We start from the raw sequence: 21,308 nt of genomic DNA on the forward strand, positions 1-21,308 counted from the left end.
TTGTGTTTCTCTCAGTGATGTATGTTGAATTTTATCTGGTGGTTTTTGGCATCTGTGGGAGGTGATCATAGGGGTATTCACCATAGGTATATTAATATGATGAATTATATCCCCCATGAATTAAATCCAGTTCATTCTAATCTTCAGCCACGCTTGCACAGACTTAACTTAGTCATGGTATGTTTTTAATATAATTGGATTCTATTTGTTAAATTATTTTATGATTTTTCTATCAATATTCAAAAGTGAGATTGGTCTGTGATTTTTCTGTGCTGTCTTTGCAAGGTTTGGTATTAGTGTTACAATCCATAAAAATAATTAGAAAAATCAGTAAAACAACCTGTAGCTTACCTTAAAAAGAAAAACAGAAAGCATAAATACACAGATAAACAAAAATGGAGAAATAATCTCTGGAACATAGTAAGTTTTTTTTTTTTTTAAATCATAAACTATTTTGTATAGCTGTATACAAATAAATTCAAACACCTACATGAAATGGACAGTTTTCTAGGAAAATACAGCTTACTACCCCAGCAGAATCTGAGTTCATGGTGAAATTCTAAAAAATAATCCAGTTAAGAATCTTAAGTTCTTTCTTTAGGTTTACTGATTCCTTCTACATTCTTTTGGTTTTCTTTGTTGATTTTTCTCTTGCTTTTTGAGTTGTCTATTTAATTTGTTTTCATTTTTATTGATGTAAGTAATATAGCGGAACTTCCTTAAAGTACTGATCATAGATGTCTTGTTATTAATTTGTCATTTTTAGGAATTTATGTACTTTCATTTCCTGTCTCCATTTGGATCAAAAAGATGTTAATTTTTAAAATCGATTTCCTGTTTTATTGCATTATAGACAGAGAATGTACTTTGTAACATTCCTGACTTTTTAATCAGAGTTTTTCTTGGTGGCATTACAAATTCAGACATGTCCCCTCTTCACTTGAAAAGGTGTGATTGCTATTTGGGGAACTCAGAATTTGATAGGAATCTCTAAAATGTACCTGTTATATTGTTTTAGCTCTTCAGTTGCCTTTACTAGTGATGTGCCTGGACCGACCCTGCTCTGAGGGAGATGTTTTAAAGCCTTCTATTTGTGTGTGCCTGTTTCTCCTCCTGTTTCCTGTAGTTTGTTCCCTAAAAGTAATTATGTGGTGTGGTAAACAGGTTTTCACAACTCTTCTGTCTTTAGCCATTATTACTTAATGGTCTTTGTCTCGTGTTCTGGGTCTGAGTGTTTGTCTGATAAGATCACAGCACGTTTTCTACGAATTTTCATTTGCTTCATTTTTTTTTGCCTATCCTTTTAATCTTTCACCACTTTGTAAACCTGCCTAAAAATTACTTTTTTCTTTTAATGGCCAATTTAAACTATTTAGGCTGAATAAGCCAGTTTATTCATACAGCTGGTAGGTTTTGTTTTCATACTGTTTCACATGTCTGTATAAAGTACCTTCTACTTAACTGTCATTTTCTTGCCCTTTAAAGAGTAGCATTCTGTGGGAAAACTCTCACCAGAGGCTCTACTTTCTTTATTGTTAAAGTGGGGAAAATTACCGTGTATCAGGTGAAATCCTAAACTTCTAAGTAGAGTTTTCAGATATAACTATAAGATAGTAAATGCACATATATATCCAACATGTGCTATGGGCTTCCCTCGTGGCTCAGTGGTAAAGAATCCACCTGCAATGCAGGAGACAAGGGTGCAGCCCCTGGGTCTGCAGGATCCCCCGGAGAGAAGGAAACGGCAACTCATTCCAGTATTCTTGCCTGGAAAATGCCTGGATGGAGAAGCCTGGCGGGCTGCAGTCCCTGAGGCCGCAGAGAGTCAGACATGAGTTAGTGAGTACACAACAACAAATGTGTTATACCTAGAAGTTAGCTGCTTAAAAAAATCATTTCCTGGCACCAGTTAGTGTGATTGTTAGTAAACGGTCACCTTTAATGCGATAACATGTTTCCCAAAGTCTGAGATGCACGCGCTTTCCCACACTTTTCAGCATGCCTACACATGATGGTGACTTGTGTCGGATTTGGAATGTCATTTGAAACTTTTCACACATATGTATTAAAATACTGTAGCGGGCTTTGGAAATTTAAATACTCATTTTTTCCCATATAACTATCAGTTAGACATAAGACTATTAAGAGATTCATAGATTCTGTAAAGTTTGGGAATGTAAAAAACTAATAAGCAAAAAAAAAAAAAAAACCCACAGTAACAACAAAAAACCCTAGTAAGCATTCTACTGAGAAAATGTCAACCAGGAAGATATTCTGATTTGTTTGCCTGTCTGAGTCTTCATGTATAGGTTCTTTCATGATGTGGCTTCATGGGTGTGTGTGGGTGTGTGTGTTTTGGATATATTTATCTGTAAACACTAATTTTCTTAGTTCTCAACCCAGGGATCAAACCCAGGTCTCCCACATTGCAGGCGCATTCTTTATCAACTGAGCCACCAGGGAAGCCCTTTCTTCTGAGCATTACCATTATAAATAGGTATAATATAATACCTTTGTCTCCCCCTTTTTAAGATATTGTTCATAATAAGCAGTAATGAAGTAAGCTAAAGATTTCTTCTCCCCCCTCCAGCATCCAATTTCAGCTGGTATCCTAAAGCAGCTTCTCTGACACACTTCCCTTAACTTGAATACTTTCCTATGCTTTCTCTTCCACTTTTGTTATATTATGTCATCAGTGCTTAATAATTTACATACTGTTTTGCCATCCTTATCTCCTGTCGTTAAGTCTTAGTTCTTAAATATAATCACCTTATGCCCATGACTTTTTGGTTTCTAAAGCTCATTCTCTAGTGATTCCAAAGGAAGGAAGGTCTCATATAACAATGTATGCTTTGAGTTCTCTCATTGGTAACTTTACTCTTCAAGGTCAGTTTGAGTAGATATAAAATATTTGACTTACATTTCCCTTCCTTGAATATCTTAAATAAGTTGCCCACTGTCTTATGGCATAAAGTGTAGCTGGTGAGAAGTCTGATGCCTGTATATTTCCTTTTCTTTATAAGTGAATTGAGGTGGAGGAGGACAAGAAAGAGGATGTGATATACCCAAAGCATTAAAAAAAAAAACAAAACTCCATAGTTTTATCAGAATGTATTTATACTCTAGTTAGGATATCTCAGTTATACTGTATGACTTTCAGTGTGTTGATTCAAGTCCCTGCCTCCTCTTAAGGTCCCCTCTCCTCCTTTCCTTCCAAATTCAGGAAATATTTCTTAAATCACAGCTTTTAAGAATTCTATTACTTTCATTTTCTTCCTCAGCAACTCCAGTTACACATATGTTGATCTCTCTCATTTTCTTTCCTGCTTCCTTACTTATTTTTTCTCAAATCCTTTTTATTTCTGTTTGAGCAGTTTTGTGCAGATTACCAATCTGTGCTACCATCATGATTTTGCATGCTTGGTTTCCTGATTGAGGGGAGCTGCCTGATCCCAGCAGGCCACTCTACGCCTCTGCTGACTTCATCGACTGGGTAACAGTCAAGCTACCATGCCAGAAAGACTTTTAACCATATTTATGAAACAGAATTCCAAAGCTAAAGACACTATTTTTTTTCTCGCTATATAGTTTCTGAAGCCCTCTTCTTGCCTACCTTTTTCTTAAATCTGTGCTTGTTATCATAAGAATATATGTGCTAAGTCACTTCAGTCGTGTCCAACTCTTTGCGACCCTGTGGACTGTAGCCCACCAGGCTCCTCTGTCCATGGGATTCTCCAGGCAAGAATACTGGAGTGGGTTGCCATTTCCTTCTCCAAAGAATATATACCATAGGTTTAAAAAAAAAAAAAGAGCCCATAACATAAGCAAAACACAGTACATTCTCCTTCCCCATCGGTATATGGACCCACACCAGCCATGGAGGCAGGTGGGAAGGAGCCTAAGACAGATTGCAGAGGTGCACTGTAGGTGGCTGCGTGCACAGGACAGGCTGGGTCTGAGTCAGAAGTCCCCATCAGTAGACAAAAAGTGAATGCTCGAGAGATCCTGTAACTGCCAGAACTGGAAATCTCCCTTTGCTTAGACAGGTCACAGGTGTTGCGGATAACTTTAATAAATTAATAATGAGATAGCTGACTGGATCATAATTTATGATATGAGATGAAGAGGAAACTCCACTCTTTTAAGTATGACATTCAGGACAAAAGGTTGAAAATAGAAAGCAGGCTCCTAGAACTTAAAACCGTTCCATCTAAATAAATAAATTAGTTACCACTGTCCAGCTCACTTCAGGAAAACAAAGCCACTTGTGACATTTGGAGAACTAAACCTACCTTGATAGGTCTTTTCAGCTCTTTCCTTGTAAACCTCATCACAATGAGTCCGGTGATCGTCAAACCATAAAACAGCCATGCAGCGAAACTGAAGTAATTGACTAATGAGTTTATGTCACCAGGGATGATGTAAATGATCGCTATCATGCCCTAGAGGAAAGAAGAATGAATTCTTAGGTCATCACTACATGAAAACATTACCCTTACGACTTCACAAAAGACAAAAGAAGCAGTAGATAAACACTTTAATGTGAAAGAAAATTTCTGTTTATCCCATTACATTTGGAGTCAAGCCAGACTGGTGGAAGCTCTTTTCTTTGAGGTGTGATGGAAAGGACTTGGAAAATAGGTGGCTCTTTTAAACAGGAGGAAAACAAAATGTATATTGCACCAGCTTCCTAATTATTAATTTTCCTGCAAAGAGTTTTCACTGGGGGAAAGAACCCTGCACTAGAAAACCCAGGCTGTCTAGGTCTCGTATTGGCTGCATTTACTCCACTGTCCTGGACTTGTAATTCCTGTAATTCTGGGTCTGTTTTCCCATCTCCAGAGGGAGTAGGCTGACAGAACAGGGGCTCTCCTCAGGGTGGGAGAAAGAGTCTGGCCCTTGAGCTAGGGTGTGGATGGTCCAAAGTTGCCCATAACAGTTGCATACAACCAAGGACTACCCCTCACTGAGAAATTCCAATCAGAAAATGTCAAAGGGCCTTTAATTCACAAGCATCCCATGACTTACGAATTATTGGACCACAACGAGAAGCTGTTGTCATTAGCTACCTCGTAAAATGCCTTCTCCTTCCCCATAAGCTAGTCGGGTTTTGTGCAGTTTGTTACCAGGGACCCAGAGCACACAAATGTGCATGTAAGACGTGTAAAGGGTACGAGCTTGGAAGATTCAATCAGTGTCTTTCATAGATGAATTCAGAACAAGGAGCAGAAGTTGGGTAAATTATTTTAATTGTTTTGAACTTTTTTATATACCTGAGGACTGGGAACCCTGGGTCATTTGAAAATCACTGAACTTAGTGACCAAGTTTATACTTTATCATCCAGACTGAGGGACCCTCTGCCTTAAGAGGGTGTTTTCACGGCACAATTCATACTTACATGAAACATGATGGCAGGAGCTGGAGTGAGGCGCCTGACGCTGATGTAAGACAGCACTTTCAGCATGTGGCCTTCCCGGCCCGCAACGAAAACAAGTCTGAAAGGGCAATAATAAGGAAGTCAGTCGATGAAGGCGTGTGGGCTACAGTGTGAACACAAAGCAAGTGTGTCCTAATCTCACTACTGAGGCCACACAGAAAAGGACTGAGTTATGACCCTGGTATTTTCAGATGGAGTCCAGTCTCTTGAATAAGTGAGTTTTGCACAAGTAAGCTGATTAAATGCATTTTAGATGAATGCCTTTTCACACTGTTCATGGGGTTCTCAAGGCCAGAATACTGAAGTGGTTTGCCATTCCCATCTCCAGAGATTTCTTCAAGAAAATTAGAGATACTAAGGGAACATTTCATGCAAAGATGGGCACAATAAAGGACAGAAATGGTATGGACCTAACAGAAGCAGGGACTCCCTTGGACTGCAAGGAGATCCAACCAGTCCATTCTGAAGGAGATCAGCCCTGGGATTTCTTTGGAAGGAATGATGCTGAAGCTGAAACTCCAGTACTTTGGCCACCTCATGCGAAGAGTTGACTCATTGGAAAAGACTCTGATGCTGGGAGGGATTGGGGGAGAAGGGGATGACAGAGGATGAGATGGCTGGATGGCATCACTGACTCAATGGACATGAATCTGAGTGAACTCCAGGAGTTAGTGATGGACAGGGAGGCCTGGCGTGCTGCAATTCATGGGGTCGCAAAGAGTCGGACACGACTGAGCAACTGAACTGAACTGAACAGAACAGAAGCAGAGGATATTAAGAAGAGGTGGCAAGAATACATGGAAGAACTATACAAAAAAGATGATAATCACCCAGATAACCATGATGGTGTGATCACTCACCTAGAGCCAGACATCCTGGAATGCAAAGTCAAGTGGGCCTTAGGAAGCATCACTATGAACAAAGCTGGTAGAGGTGATGGAATTCCAGCTGAGCTATTTCAAATCCTAAAAGGTGATGCTGTTAGAGTGCTGCACTCAATATGCCAACAAATTTGGAAAACTCAGCAGTGGCCACAGGACTGGAAAAGGTCAATTTTCATTCCAATCCCAAAGAGGCAATTTGAAGAATGTTCAAACTACCACACAATTGCACTCATCTCACACACTAGCAAAGTAATGCTCAAAATTCCCCAAGAAAGGCTTCAACAGTACATGAACCTAGAACTTCCAGATGTTCAAGCTGGATTTAGAAAAGGCAGAGGAATCAGAGATCAAATTGCCAACATCCACTGGATCATAGGAAAAGCAAGAGAGATCCAGAAAATATCTACTTCTGCTTTATTGACTACGCCAAAGCCTTTGACTGTGTGGATCACAACAAACTGTGGAAAATTCTTAATGAGATGGGAATATCAGACCATCTTACCTGCCTCCTGAGAAATCTGTGTGAAGGTCAAGAAGCAACAGTTAGAACTAGACATGGAACAACGGACTGGTTGCAAATTGGGAAAGGAGTACATCAAGGCTCAATAACCTCAGATATATGACTTCCCTGGTGGCTCAGATGGTAAAGCATCTGCCTACAATGCAGGAGACCCAGGTTTGATCCCTGGGTCGGGAAGATCCCCTGGAGAAGGAAATGGCAACCGACTCCAGTACTCTTGCCTGGAAAATCCCATGGATGGAGGAGCCTTGTAGGCTACAGTCCATGGGGTTGCAAAGAGTCAGACAGGACTGCGCAACTTCACTTTCACTTTTTTCAAATATGCTGAAGACACCACCCTTAACGGCAGAAAGTGAAGAGGAACTAAAGAGCCTCTTGATGAAAGAGGAGAGTGAAAAAGCTGGCTTAAAATTCAACATTCAAAAAGTGAAGATCATGGCATTTGATCCCATCACTTCATGGCAAATAGATTGGGAAACAATGGAAACAGTGACAGACTTTCTTTTCTTGGACTCCAAAATCACTGCAGATGGTAACTGCAGCCATGAAATTAAAAGATGCTTGCTCCTTGGAAGAAAAGCTAGACAGCATATTAAAAAGCAGAGACATTACTTTGCCAACAAAAGTTCATCTAGTCAAAGCTATGGTTTTCCCAGTAGTCATGTATGGATTTGAGAGTTGGACCATAAAGAAAGCTGAGCGCCAAAGAATTGATGCTTTTGAACTGTGGTGTTGGAGAAGACTCTTGAGAGTCCCTTGGACTGCAAGGAGATCAAATCAGTCAATCCTAAAGGAAATCAGTCCTGAATATTCACTGAAAGGACTGATGCTGAAGCTGAAGCTCCAATACTTTGGCCACCTGATGCAAAGAACTGACTCATTGGAAAAGACCCTGATGCTGGGAGAGGTTGAAGGCAAGAGGAGAAGGGATGACAGAGGATGAGATGGTTGGATGGCATTACTGACTCAATGGACATGAGTTTGAGTTAGCTCCGGGAGTTGGTGATGGACAGGGAGGCCTGGCATGCTGCAGTCCATGGGGTCGCAAAGAGTTAGACACGACTAAGTGACTGAACTGAACTGAGACTGAATATGAAGCATAGAGAAATAGAAAATATAGCCAGGAAATTAAGAAAGAAACACAGGAATAAGCTTGAATATATTGAATGGGATAAGAAAATTCACAGAAGAGCAGAAAGGGACTTCCCTGGTGGTCTGGTCCAATGGCTAAGACTCCGAGCTCCCAATGCAGAGGACCTGGGTTTGATTCCTGGTCTGGGAACTAGATCCCACATGCTGCAACTAAGAGTTTGCATGCTGCAACTAAAGATCCTGCATGCTGCAACTAAGACCCAATGCAGCCACATAAATAAATCTTAAAAAACAGCAAAGAAGAGCAGAGAGCCTTTACATAATCAAAACATTCTGAGCATTCAGACCGAACCCAGTTCAGGAAATAAAACATCATATCAGTCGCTCAGTCGTGTCCGACTCTTTGCAACCCCATGAATCGCAGCATGCCAGGCCTCCCTGTCCATCACCAACTCCCAGAGTTCACTCAGACTCACATCCATCGAGTCAGTGATGCCATCCAGCCATCTCATCCTCTGTCGTCCCCTTCTCCTCCTGCCCCCAATCCCTCCCAGCATCAGAGTCTTTTCCAGTGAGTCAACTCTTCGCATGAGGTGGCCAAAGTACTGGAGGTTCAGCTTTAGCATCATTCCTTCCAAAGAAATCCCAGGGCTGATCTCCTTCAGAAGGGACTGGTTGGATCTCCTTGCAGTCCAAGGGACTCTCAAGAGTCTTCTCCAACACCACAGTTCAAAAGCATCAATTCTTTGGCGCTCAGCTTTCTTCACAGTCCAACTCTCACATCCATACATGACCACAGGAAAAACCATAGCCTTGACTAGACAGACCTTTGTTGGCAAAGTAATGTCTCTGCTTTTGAATATGCTATCTAGGTTGGTCATAACTTTCCTTCCAAGGAATAAGCGTCTTTTAATTTCATGGCTGCAGTCACCATCTGTAGTGATTTTGGAGCCCAGAAAAATAAAGTCTGACACTGTTTCCACTGTTTCCCCATCTATTTCCCATGAAGTGATGGGACCGGATGCCATGATCTTAGTTTTCTGAATGTTGAGCCTTAAGCCAACTTTTTCACTCTCCACTTTCACCTTCATCAAGAGGCTTTTTAGTTCCTCTTCACTTTCTGCCATAAGGGTGGTGTCATAAACATAGTGGAAGGGAAAAAAATTTAAGCTACCGAATTTAAAAGATTAACTAGAAAATTAGGACAGTCAGAACAACAGCCATCTCATGAGAAATAACACTTTGAAAGGGATGAGGGAAATTGATTCGATTTTCAGATTAGAATTCTGCATAGCTAAATCATCATTCAAGACTACTGGCAAAATAAATGTTTAGATAAACAATAGCTATGATACATTTACTTTTCTTCAGTCCTTGTTGGAAACTTAAAAAGTCTACTCCAACAAAAGAGGACAATGAACTAAGTTTATTGAAGAAGTAATGTTAAGGAGACAGCAGTAAAGCACATTTTCTATGTATGTAAGTATTGGATTTTTTATTTCTGTCATGAGAGACTTTTTTGGAGGATTGGTTCGCTTTACAAACATGGTGTAGCTGATATACTAGATGATATGAAAGGGAAAGCCCTTGCAAGAGAGGAAAGAAAACTGAGATACTAATAGACTCTACTAGGTATTCATGTTAAATTTTAAAGGTAATTACTAAAAGAATAGAAATATAACTTCCATCTATATCAATACAAGAAAAAAAAAGGAATAAAAACATTTGATGGTTAATAAATCAGGGTAAGATTTTTTTAAGCCAAGAAAACACAAAGCAATATGATAGGAATTAACCTATCTGTAGCAGTAATCATATCCAATATAATCAAATTCCACTTGCTCAGCTGGAGACTCTCAGGTTGGGTTTGTTGAAAGAGACACAAGCCAGAACCCATATCACTGAAAGGTAGACATTTAAAAGGGGTTAGACATGTTAGGCAGAGGAACCAGAGATCAAATTGCCAACATCCACTGGATCATCAAAAAAGCAAGAGAGTTCCAGAAATACATCTATTTCTGCTTTATTCACTATGCCAAAGCCTTTGACTGTATGGATCACAATAAACTGTGGAAAATTCTTCAAGAGATGGGCATACCAGATCAGCTGACCTGCCTCTTAAGAAACCTATATTCAGGTCAGGAAGCAACAGTTAGAACTGGACATGGAACAACAGACTGGTTCCAAATAGGAAAAGGAGTACGTCAAGGCTGTATGTTGTCACCCTGCTTATTTAACTTATATGCAGAGTACATCATGAGAAATGCTGGGCTGGAAGAAGCATGAGCTAAAATCAAGATTGCCAGGAGAAATATCAATAACCTCAGATATGCAGATGACACCACCCTTATGGCAGAAAGTGAAGAGGAACTAAAAAGCCTCTTGATGAAAGTGAAAGTGGAGAGTGAAAAAGTTGGCTTAAAGCTCAACATTCAGAAAACTATGATCATGGCATCTGGTCCCATCACTTCATGGGAAATGGATGGGGAAACAGTGTCAGACTTTATTTTTCTGGGCTCCAGAATCACTGCAGATGGTGATTGCAGCCATGAAATTAAAAGACACTTACTCCTTGGAAGGAAAGTTATGACCAACCTAGATGGCATATTCAAAAGCAAAGACATTACTTTGCCAACAAAGGTCCATCTAGTCAAGGCTATGGTTTTTCCTGTGGTCATGTATGGATGTGAGAGTTGGACTGTGAAGAAAGCTGAATGCCGAAGAATTGATGCTTTTGAACTGTGGTGCTGGAGAAGACTCTTGAGAGTCCCTTGGACTGCAAGGAGATCCAACCAGTCCATTCTGAAGGAGATCAGTCCTGCGTATTCTTTGGAAGGAATGATGCTAAAGCTGAAACTCCAGTACTTTGGCCACCTCATGCGAAGAGTTGACTCATTGGAAAAGACTCTGATGCTGGGAGGGATTGGGGGCAGGAGGAGAAGGGGATGACAGAGGTTGAGATGGCTGGATGGCATCACTGACTCAATGGACATGAGTTTGAGTGAACTCTGGGAGTTGGTGATGGACAGGGAGGCCTGGCGTGCTGCAGTTCATGGGGTCGCAAAGAGTCAGACACGACTAAGTGACTGAACTGAACTGAGACATGTTACTAAAGGTAGAAGTCTGAAAGACAGCTGATTCAGCAATGTCAATATCAGAATAGAGTTTAAGGCAAAAGGAGCATTCCTACTGAAAAAGGAAATAATCTACCAAAAAGATAAAAAACAGGAGCCCTTGCAAAGAAACAGTAAAGGTAGAAAATCAACCACATACAAAGCTAGTAGGAAGGTTAAATGAAGGTAAAAAATCATCTATATATCACAACAAGCAGTTATAGAGTACACAAAACAATTAGATGCAGTAAAACATGTTGTCAAAAACAGTACTCATAAGTGGGGGACAATACAAATGCAGGGTTGTTAAATGCATTTAAAATTAGATCAGCAACTTAATAATTGTGTGTGTGCGTGTGTGTGTGTGTGTGTGTATAGTTTGTTATATATAAACTTCACATAACTCAAACCAAAACTATAATAGATACAAAAATAAAAAGGAATTCAAACATAACATGAAAGATAGCCATCTAATCACAAGAGAACAAAAGAAGGAACAAAAAATTAAAACAACCTCAAATAACAAAATGGTGATAAGAACATACATTTAAGTAATTAAGTGTAAGTGGACTAAATGCTCAAAAGACATAGAGTGGATATAAAATGGATGGATATATGAGTGGATATAAAAATAAGATCTGTATATATGCTGCCTACAGGAGATGCACTTCAGATCTAAATATGCACATAGATTGAAAGTGAGTAGATGGAAAAAGTTATTCCATGGAAATGGAAATCAAAACCTGGGTAGCAATACTTATATCAGACAAAATAGAGTTTAAAGACTTACAAGAGATGGGCATTACATAACGATCAAGGGGTCAATCCAAGAAGATATAATGATGGTAAATATAATACGTGCTCTCAACATGCTGCTGCTGCTGCTGCTAAGTCACTTCAGTCATGTCCGACTCTGTGCGACCCCAGAGATGGCAGCCCACCAGGCTCCCCCGTCCCTGGGATTCTCCAGGCAAGAACACTGGAGTGGGTTGCCATTTCCTTCTCCAATGTATGAACGTGAAGTCGCTCAGTCGTGTCCGACTCTTAGCGACCCCATGGACTGCAGCCTACCAGGTTCCTCCGTCCATGGGATTTTCCAAGCAAGAGTACTGGAGTGGGGTGCCATGCTCTCAACATAGGAGCACCTAAATATATAAAGCAAATACTAACATGTAAAGGAGAAAATAAAAGTAACACAATGATAGGAAGGGACTTTAACACTCCCACTTATATAAATCGACAGATCAGACAATCAATAAGCAAATGCTGGTCTTAAATGACCTATTACACCAGATGGACTTAACATATATAAAACATTCCATCCCCAAACAGCACAATACACATTCTTTTCAAATAACACATAAAACATTCTTTAGGAGAGACCACATGCTAGGCCACAAAACAAGCCTTGGTAAATTTAAGAAAGCTGAAATCAGAGCATCTTTTCTGGCCACAATGCTGAGAGGAATCAACTACAAAAAGAAAAACGGCAAAAAGCACAAACACGTGGAAGCTAAACAATATGCTACTAAATAACCATTCGATCACCGAAGAAATCAAAGAGGAAGTAAAAAAGTACCTGGAGACAAATGAAAATGAAAACACAATGATCCAAAATCTACTGGACACAGCAAAAGCAGTTCTAAGAGGGGACTTTACAGCAATAAAAGCCTACCTCAGGAAAAAAGATTCTTTAGTCATCAATAAGATGACTTAATCTTTCACCTAAAAGGACAAGAAAAAGAACAAACAAAACCCAAAGTTAGTAGAAGGAAATAAATCATAAATATAAGGGCATAAATAAATAGACACACAAAAATAGGAAAGATCAATGAAACTAAAAGCTGATTCTGAAAAATAAAATCAAAAGACATCAAGGAAAAAAGAGGGCCCAAATCAATATCAGAACTGAAAAGGGGAAAGTTATATGTAACACCATACATACACAAAGGCTCATAAGAGATTACTGTGAACAATGATATGCTGATAAAATGAAGAACCAGGTAGAAATCAACAAATTCCTAGAAATGTACAATTTCTCAAAACTGAATCAGGAAGAAACAGAAAATAGACCAATTCCCAGTAGTGAAATTGAATCTGCAATTTGAAAACTCCAAAAAAAGAAAAGTCTTGGTCCAGATGGTTTCACAAGTGAATTCTACCAAATATGTAGAGAAGAGATAACACCTATTGCTGCTGCTGCTAAGTCGCTTCAGTCGTGTCCGACTCCGTGTGACCCCATAGAGGGCAGCCCACCAGGCTCCGCCGTCCCTGGGATTCTCCAGGCAAGAACACTGGAGTGGGTTGCCATTTCCTTCTCCAATGCATCAAAGTGAAAAGTGAAAGTGAAGTCACTCAGTCGTGTCTGACTCTCAGCGACCCCATGGAGTGCAGCCTACCAGGCTCCTCCGTCCACGGGATTTTCCAGGTGAGAGTACTGGAGTGGGGTGCCATTGCCTTCTCCGAGATAACACCTATTGGTCTCAAAAATTCCAAAAAATGCAGAGGAAATGCTTCTGAACTCATTCTGTGAGACCAGCATTACCTTTATACCAAAACTGGACAAAGATACTACACAAAAAAGAAAATTACAGGCCAGTATCACTGTTGAACATAGATGCAAAAATCCTGAAAATATAAGCAAACTGAAGTCAGCAAATGTTTAAAAAGATCAAAGACCATGATCAAGTGAGATTTTTCCCAGGTATGCAAGGATGGTTCAGTATCTGTAAGTCAATAAGTGGAATACATCACATTAACAAATTGAAGAATAAAAACCATATGATTATCCCAAGAGATATAGAAAAGCTTTTGACAAAATTCAATATCCACTTATGACAAAAGCTCTCCAGTGGGTAGAGAGGGAATATAACATAATAAAGGCCATATATGATAAGCTCCCAGCTAACATCATACTCAATGATGAAAAGCCGAAAACTTCCTCTAAGATCAGAAACAAGACAAGGATGCCCAATCTTGCCACTTATATTCAACATAGTATTGAAAGTCTGAGCAACACACTCAAACCAAAAAAAAAAAGAAAGAAAAAATACAAGAAATCCAAACTGGAAAGGAAGAAGTAAAATTGTCAGTCTTTGCAGACAACACAATACTATACAGAGAAAATCCTAAATACACTACAAAAAAAAAAAAAAAAAATACTAGAGCTCATTAATGAATTTGGTAAAGTTACAGGGTACACAATTAATATACAAAAGTCTGTTGCATTTCTAAACACTAACAACTGCCAGAAAGAGGATTTAAGGAAATGGCAACCCACTCCCATATTCTTACTTGGAGAATCCATGGACAGGGGAGCCTAGTGGGCTGTGGTCCATAGGGTCACACAGAGTCAGACATGACTAAAGTGATTTAGCATGTATGCACAAAATTAATACACAGAAATCTGTTGCATTTCTATACAGTAACAACTTTCAGAGAAGTTAAGGAAACAGCAGCATTTACAATTATATAAAGAATAACATACCTAAACATACAGATAAACTTACCTAAGGGAGTATTAATAGAAGATCTACACTCAGAAAACTATAGCACATAGATGAAAGAAATTGAATGTAACATTAACAGATGGAAAGATATACCATGTTCATGGATTGGAAGAATTAATATTGTTAAAATGACCATACTACCCAAGGCAATGTACAGATTCAATGCAATCCCTATCAAAATACCAAAGGCATTTTTCACAGAACTAGAACAAATAAATTTTGTATGGAAACACAAAAGGCACCAAATAACCAAAGCAATCTTTAGAAAGAAGAATAGAGCTGGAAATATAACACTCCCTGACTTTAGACTACAAAGCTACAGTTATCAAAACAGTAAGGTACTGGCACAAAGACAGACACAAACACACAGATCAGTGGAACAGAACAGAGCCCAGAAACAAATCCACATACCGATGGTCAACGAATCTACAACAGAGGAGGCAAAAATAATACAATGGTGAAAAGACAGTCTCTTCAATTAGTGGTGCTGGGAAAACTGGACAGCTACATGCAAAAGAATGAAACTAGAACATTCTGTCATACCATATTCAAAAATAGACTCAAAATGGATTAAAGACCTAAATATAAGACCCAAACCCACAAAACTAGAAGAAAACATAGGCAGGATACTCTTTGACATGAATTGTAGCAATATCTTTTTGGATCTGTCCCCTAAAGAAAAGGAAATAAAAGCAAAAGCAAATGAATGGGAACTAACTAACTTTAAAAAGCTTTTGCACAGCAAAGGAAACCACTGACAAAACAAAAAGACAACCCACTGAATGGGAGAACATAGTTGCAAATGATATGGCCAAAAAGGGGTTAATATCCCAAATATATATAACTTATACAACTCAATATCATAAAAACAAACAATCCAAATAAAAATGGGCAGAACTGAATATTTTTTATGAAAAAGACACAAAGATGGCCAACAGACACATAAAACAATGCTCAGCATCACTAGTCATCAGAGAATTGCAAATCAAATCAAAACCACAATGAGATATCACCTCATATCTGTCAGAATGACTATCATCAAAAGACCATAAATAACAAATGTTGGCAAGGATGTAGAGAAAAGAGAACCCTTACAAACTGTTGGTGGGAATGCAAATTGGTGCAACCACTGTGGAAAACAATATGAAGTTTCCTCAAAAAAACTAAAAATAGAAATATCATATGTGCGTGTGTTAGTTGCTCAATCGTGTCCAACTCCTTGTGACCCCATAGACTATAGCCCACTAGGCTCCTCTGTCTGTGGAATTCTCCAGGCAAGAATACTAGAGTGGGTAGCCATTCCTTTCTCCAAGGGATCTTTCTGATCCAGGGATTGAACACGAGTCTCCTGCACTGCAGGCAGATTCTCTACCACTGAGCCACTAGGGAAACCATGAAATTAAAAGATGCTTGCTCCTTGGAAGGAAAGCTATGACAAACCTAGACAGCATATTAAAAAGCAGACATCACTTTGCTGACAAAGGTCATATAGTCAGAGCTACGGTTTTTCCAGTAGTCATGTACAGATGTTGGCCCATAAAGAAGGCTGAGCACTGAAGAGTTGATGTTTTTGAACTGTGTTGGAGAAGACTCTTGAGAGTTCACTGGACTGCAAAGAGATCAAACCAGTTAATCCTAAAGGAAATCAACCCTGAATATCCATTGGAAGGACTGAAGCTGAAGGTCCAATACTTTGGCCACCTGATGTGAAGAGACGACTCATTCAAAAGGACCCTGATGCCTGAAAAGATTGAAGGCAAAAGGAGAAGGGGGTGGCAGAGGATGAGATGGTTGGATGGCATCATCGACTCAGTATGCATGAATTTGAGTAAATTCCAGGAGATAGTGAAGGACAGGGGAGTCTGACATGCTGCAGTCCATGGGATTGCAAAGAGAAAGACACAACTTAGTGACTGAACAACAAAAAGAGTTGTACCTGCAACAGACTAATCAGAAACTGAAATTTTTTGCATTTTTGAAAATACCATTTATAGTAGCATGAAGAAATATGAAATATTTCAGGGTAAATCTGACAAAATGTGTGTAAGAATTATATACTGAAAACTGCCACTCCAAAAAAAAAAAAATGAAAGAAGACCTAAATAAATGGGGGGATAAATCCATGCCCATAAATTAGAAAAATCAGAACTTTGAAGCTTGCAGTCCTCTCCAAACTGAACTATAGATTCAGTAAAGTTCTAATCAAAGTCCCTAAGGCTTTTTTTATATAAATTGATAGGGTAATTCTAAAATTCAGATAGAACAACCAAGACACTTTTGAAGACGTCTTAAAGGACTAGCACTAAGGCATGATTTTGTGGTATATATTTCATTTTTTAAAGTGTATATGCATATAACCTTTGGCAATTTCAATCTCAGGACTATACCCCCAAGAATGCTGGAGAGATGAACAAAGACATGCTCAGAATGTTCCCTGCCAATGTCTGTGAAAAACTCCCCAACCCAGCCCATGAGTGGAGGTGATGTGAAATATGCTACATTGGTCAAGAGGATTCCAACATAACTGTCTCTAGACCAGATAGGGGCCAGAGGCCCGGCAGGAACTGGCGAAGTGCCTGGTTATGTAAATGAAGTTTTCCTGGACCATAGCTACAGCTGTTGGCTTTCCTACTGCAAAGACAGAGCAGGACAGGTTTACATGGCCTGCAAGCTTAAAATCCTCACTATCTGCCCTTTAGTTTACCAATTCCTCATCTAGCTGCTGCTGCTGCTGCTGCTAAGTCGCTTCAGTCGTGTCTGACTCTGCGACCCCATAGACGGCAGCCCACCAGGCTCCCCCGGCCCTGGGATTCTCAAGGCAAGAACACTGGAGTGGGTTGCAGCCTACCAGGCTCCTGATCTAGACTGTGTATCTATTAACATGAAAAGATGTTCCAGAAAGCTCATTCTGTGGAGTCCCACAAGTAAACCTCGCTCACCCGGGTCGCCAAGCCCTGCCTTGTGCTGGCGCTGGCGGCACTATCCCCACTCGCTCTGGACCACTGGGACCAGCGCCACGAGCCCGCCGGCTCTACGTCCTCCCTCCCGCCCAGTGTGTGATTTCCGCTCTGTCACTGGGGACTCATGCCCGGCCCTGGCGCCGCCCCGCGTGCGTGCGCGCTCCGCCCCAGGGTAGGTGCTGGGTCCTACCTGCCAGCAGTAAAGCACGACCCGTTAGCGGCGCCGATGGTTGAAAACGCCACGAAGAGCGGAACGATCCACGAGGCGGGGTAGAGGACACGGTCACCAAACGTCTGAGAGAGAAGTGGGTGCGTCTTGAGACCGTGCGCCCCCAAGAGCCACCGGCCCCACAGGCTGCTGAGCCCTCCCAGCGGCCCCACTGAGCTGGGCTCCAGGACGCCTCCCTGAGGAACGGTGGGGCACCAGTCTGGAGAAAAAGACCAACATCCCCGCCCCGCCCCACCTCTGCGGATGGTGATAGACAGCTCTTCTCCCCTGCTGCCTTGGCGTAATTCTCAGTGTTTCCACATCCTCTGACGCCCTCACTCTCCCTTCCTCGGAATGACCAGATCTCCCTCCCACTTGAGCCACCTCGTCTCAGGGTCAGTGGGCCGGTCACCAAGACTGCCTCTCTCTGCTCCCTGTCCATGTCCCCTCATTGCCTGTTTTCAGTTTCATTTCTTGTCCTGCCCCAACTCTGCAGGTCTTCTCCAGCACATGGACCCCGCCCACCTTTCCCCTGTCCCTCATCCCCATCCCCCTGTCCTTGCTTCCCTCCTCACCCAGATGAATTCCACAACCCATTATTATCACTCCGTCCTACAATGACTCCCCTGATCTTGCTCTCCCCTACACTTGCCTGTCAAAGTCCCAACCCGGGTGAAGTGGAGCCCTGCGCTCTATGTTGAGGAGGCAGGTAGGGTGCGCTGGGAAGGCAGGACCTCCCAGCTGCTGGCCACCTGGAAGGTAGGCCAGGTCTCTGGTGCTGCCCTATCCTGCTCAGATTCTCCCCGTGTCTGGTCTCCTAGACGATTATTCCGCCCCCCAACCCCCCCTACACACACAGCGTCCTTCAACTTGAGCATTTATCCCTTGCCTGTCCCCTCCCACAGAGACCCCGGGGCACTCACCACGGCCACAGCCTGGGACTGCAGGAGCTCGGTGGCCGTCATCACAGTGAAGTAGGACACGTTCATGAGGATGTAGCAGCCTGTTACTAGTGGGATCCCAATGATGATGGCCAGGGGCAGGTTTCTGGGAGGGGCGGGGACCCAGAGACTCAGACCAGAGCATCCATGACAGACTCACAAGATTGTGGTCTTCGTCTAGTCTTTTCTTCCAGCTGCCCGGCCGGCCCTCCACCTGCTCCCGGGGGAACTGCCCTTCCTGAGGCTTCCTGATGCTCACCAAGAAGCAGGGAGCTAGAGGGACAGCAGAGCCCCAGTGGGGACACTGACACTTTCTAATGAGAAAGAACTCTCCCTCTCCTTAGACTCCAGGGCAGTAAAACTGAATTTGGTTATAATGTAAAATAAGCTAGAGTTCTTCCTTCCTCTTAGCAACCATTCTACTACCTCAAACAAAACCAAGCTCTAACGAATGTCAATGAGCTGATAGAAAACCATCCACTGTCTGGAAGTGGGTGGTGGATGATTGGGGGAAGCAGTTCCACCTTATGTTTGGGGGAGAGAAGTATGCTAACCTGTCCACTGTCTCCCCTCTGACTCAGCTTTCTTACCTGAAAGGGTTTCTGAGTTCTTCTGTGATGTAGTTGAGTTGATTCCTACCGGGAAAAAAGTAACATTGAGTAACATAACTTTGACTTTCTTTGCTAAGATTATGAAGCACAAAATATAAGTGTATGCCTCATTTAAACTGTCGAAATGCTGCACTCAATATGTCAGCAAATTGGGAAAACTCATCAGTGGCCACCAGAATGGAAAAGGTCCATTTTCATTCCAATCCCAAAGAAGGGCAATGTCAAAGAAGGTTCAAACTATGATGCTAGCAACTGTATTAGTTTGAGCTAGTAAGGTTGTGCTTAAAATCATTCAAGCTAGACTTTAGCAATGAACCGAGAACTTCCAGACCTACAAGCTGCGTTTAGAAAAAGCAGAGAAAGCAGGGATCAAATTGCCAACATTCGCTGGAACATAGAAAAAGCAAGGGAATTCCAGAAAAACATCTACTTCTGCTTCATTGACTATGCTAAAGCTTTTGACTGTGTGGGTCACAAAAAAACTGTGGAAAATTCTTAAAGAAACGGGAGTACCAGACCACCTTACCTGTCTCCTGAGAAACCTATATGTAGGTCAAGAAGCAACAATTAGAACCAGACATGGAATAATGGACTGGTTCAAAATTGGGAAGGGAGTGCATCAAGACTGCATAGTTGTTGTTGTTCAGTCACTAAGTTATGTCTGACTCTTTGCAACCCCGGGCTTCCCTGTCCCTCACTACCTCCTGGAGTTTACTCAAACTCAGGTCCATTGAGTCAGTGATGCCATCCAACCATCTCATCCTCTGTCGCCCCTTTCTCCTCTTGCCCTCAATCTTTCCTTCAATCTTTCCTTCAAGACCCTCAAGCATCAGGGTCTTTTCCAGTGAGTCTGCTCTTCATATCAAGTAGCCAGAGTATTGAAGCTTCAGCATCAGTATCCGTCCTTTCAATGAATATTCAGGGTTGATTTCCTTTGGGCTTGACTGGTTTAATCTCCTTTGGTATATTGTCACCCTGCTTATTTAATTTATATGCAGAGTACATCATGCAAAATGCCAGGCTGGGTGAATCATAAACTGGAATCAAGATTGCCAGGAGAAATATCAATAACCTCAGATATGCAAATGATACGACTCTAATGGTAGAAAGTGAAGAGGAACTAAAGAGCCTCTTGATAAGGGTGAAAGAGGAAAGTGAAAAAACTGACTTGAAACTCAATATTCAAAAAACTAAGATCTTGGTATCCGGTCCATCACTTCATGGCAAATAGAAAGGGAAAAAGTGGAAACAGTGATAGATTTTATTTTCTTGGGCTCCAAAATCACTGCGAATGGTGACTGCAGCCATGAAATTCAAAGATGCTTGCTCCTTGGAAGGAAAGCTATGACAAACCTAGACAGCATATTAAAAAGCAGAGATATCGCTTTGCAAACAAAGGTCCATATAGTCAAAGCAGACTATTGGTTTTTCCAGTAGTCATGTATGGATATGAGAGTTGAACCATAAAGAAGACTGAGTGCTGAAGAATTGATACTTTCAAACTATGGTGCTGGAGAAAACTTTTGAGTGTCCCTTGGACAGCAAGAAAATCAACCCTGAATATTCATTGGAAGGACTGATGCTTAAGCTGAAGCTCCAATACTTTGGCTGCCTGATGGGAAGAGCCAACTTTTTGGAAAAGACCCGTATGCTGGGAAAGATTGAAGGCAAAAGGAGAAGAGGGTGGCAGAGGATAAGATGACTAGGTAGCATCACTAACTCAATGAACATGAATTTGAGCAAACTCTGGGAGATAGTAAAGGACAAAGGAGCCTGGGGTGCTGCAGTCCATGAGGTCACGAAGAGTCAGACGTGACTTAGCGATTGTACGACAACATCATAGAGAAAATTCCCCTGTAGGAATTTTTTTCCCCCTGTAGGGCTTTCTCTTTTAAAGAAAGCCCTGGTGGTGGGGGGGCTACTAAGATCTGCACATTCTTCAGTTGGTAAGTCTTTGTACTCCATGGGAATTCTGTAACTTTTCAACAATTATTGGGAGTAATGAGTCCCCAGCGTGCTTTGAAAAAAAATG

At 41.3% G+C, this 21,308-nt stretch overlaps 1 protein-coding gene across 2 annotated transcripts in view; it reads right to left on the reverse strand.

The window, feature by feature from the left end:
* Positions 1–21,308, reverse strand: part of SLC7A9 (solute carrier family 7 member 9) — a 32,937-nt gene that overhangs the window by 6,300 nt on the left and 5,329 nt on the right. For both annotated transcript variants that reach the window (XM_019980212.2, XM_019980211.2), the window contains exons 7-11: positions 19,256–19,300; positions 18,648–18,771; positions 17,707–17,810; positions 5,400–5,496; positions 4,293–4,442 (exon numbers count right to left, since the gene is read on the reverse strand). In XM_019980212.2, the coding sequence (XP_019835771.2) occupies positions 4,293–4,442; positions 5,400–5,496; positions 17,707–17,810; positions 18,648–18,771; positions 19,256–19,300 (520 nt within the window). The remainder of the gene's footprint in view (positions 1–4,292; positions 4,443–5,399; positions 5,497–17,706; positions 17,811–18,647; positions 18,772–19,255; positions 19,301–21,308) is intronic.

This window comes from Bos indicus, chromosome 18 (genome assembly GCF_029378745.1).
Source record: "Bos indicus isolate NIAB-ARS_2022 breed Sahiwal x Tharparkar chromosome 18, NIAB-ARS_B.indTharparkar_mat_pri_1.0, whole genome shotgun sequence".
Taxonomy (NCBI): domain Eukaryota; kingdom Metazoa; phylum Chordata; class Mammalia; order Artiodactyla; family Bovidae; genus Bos; species Bos indicus.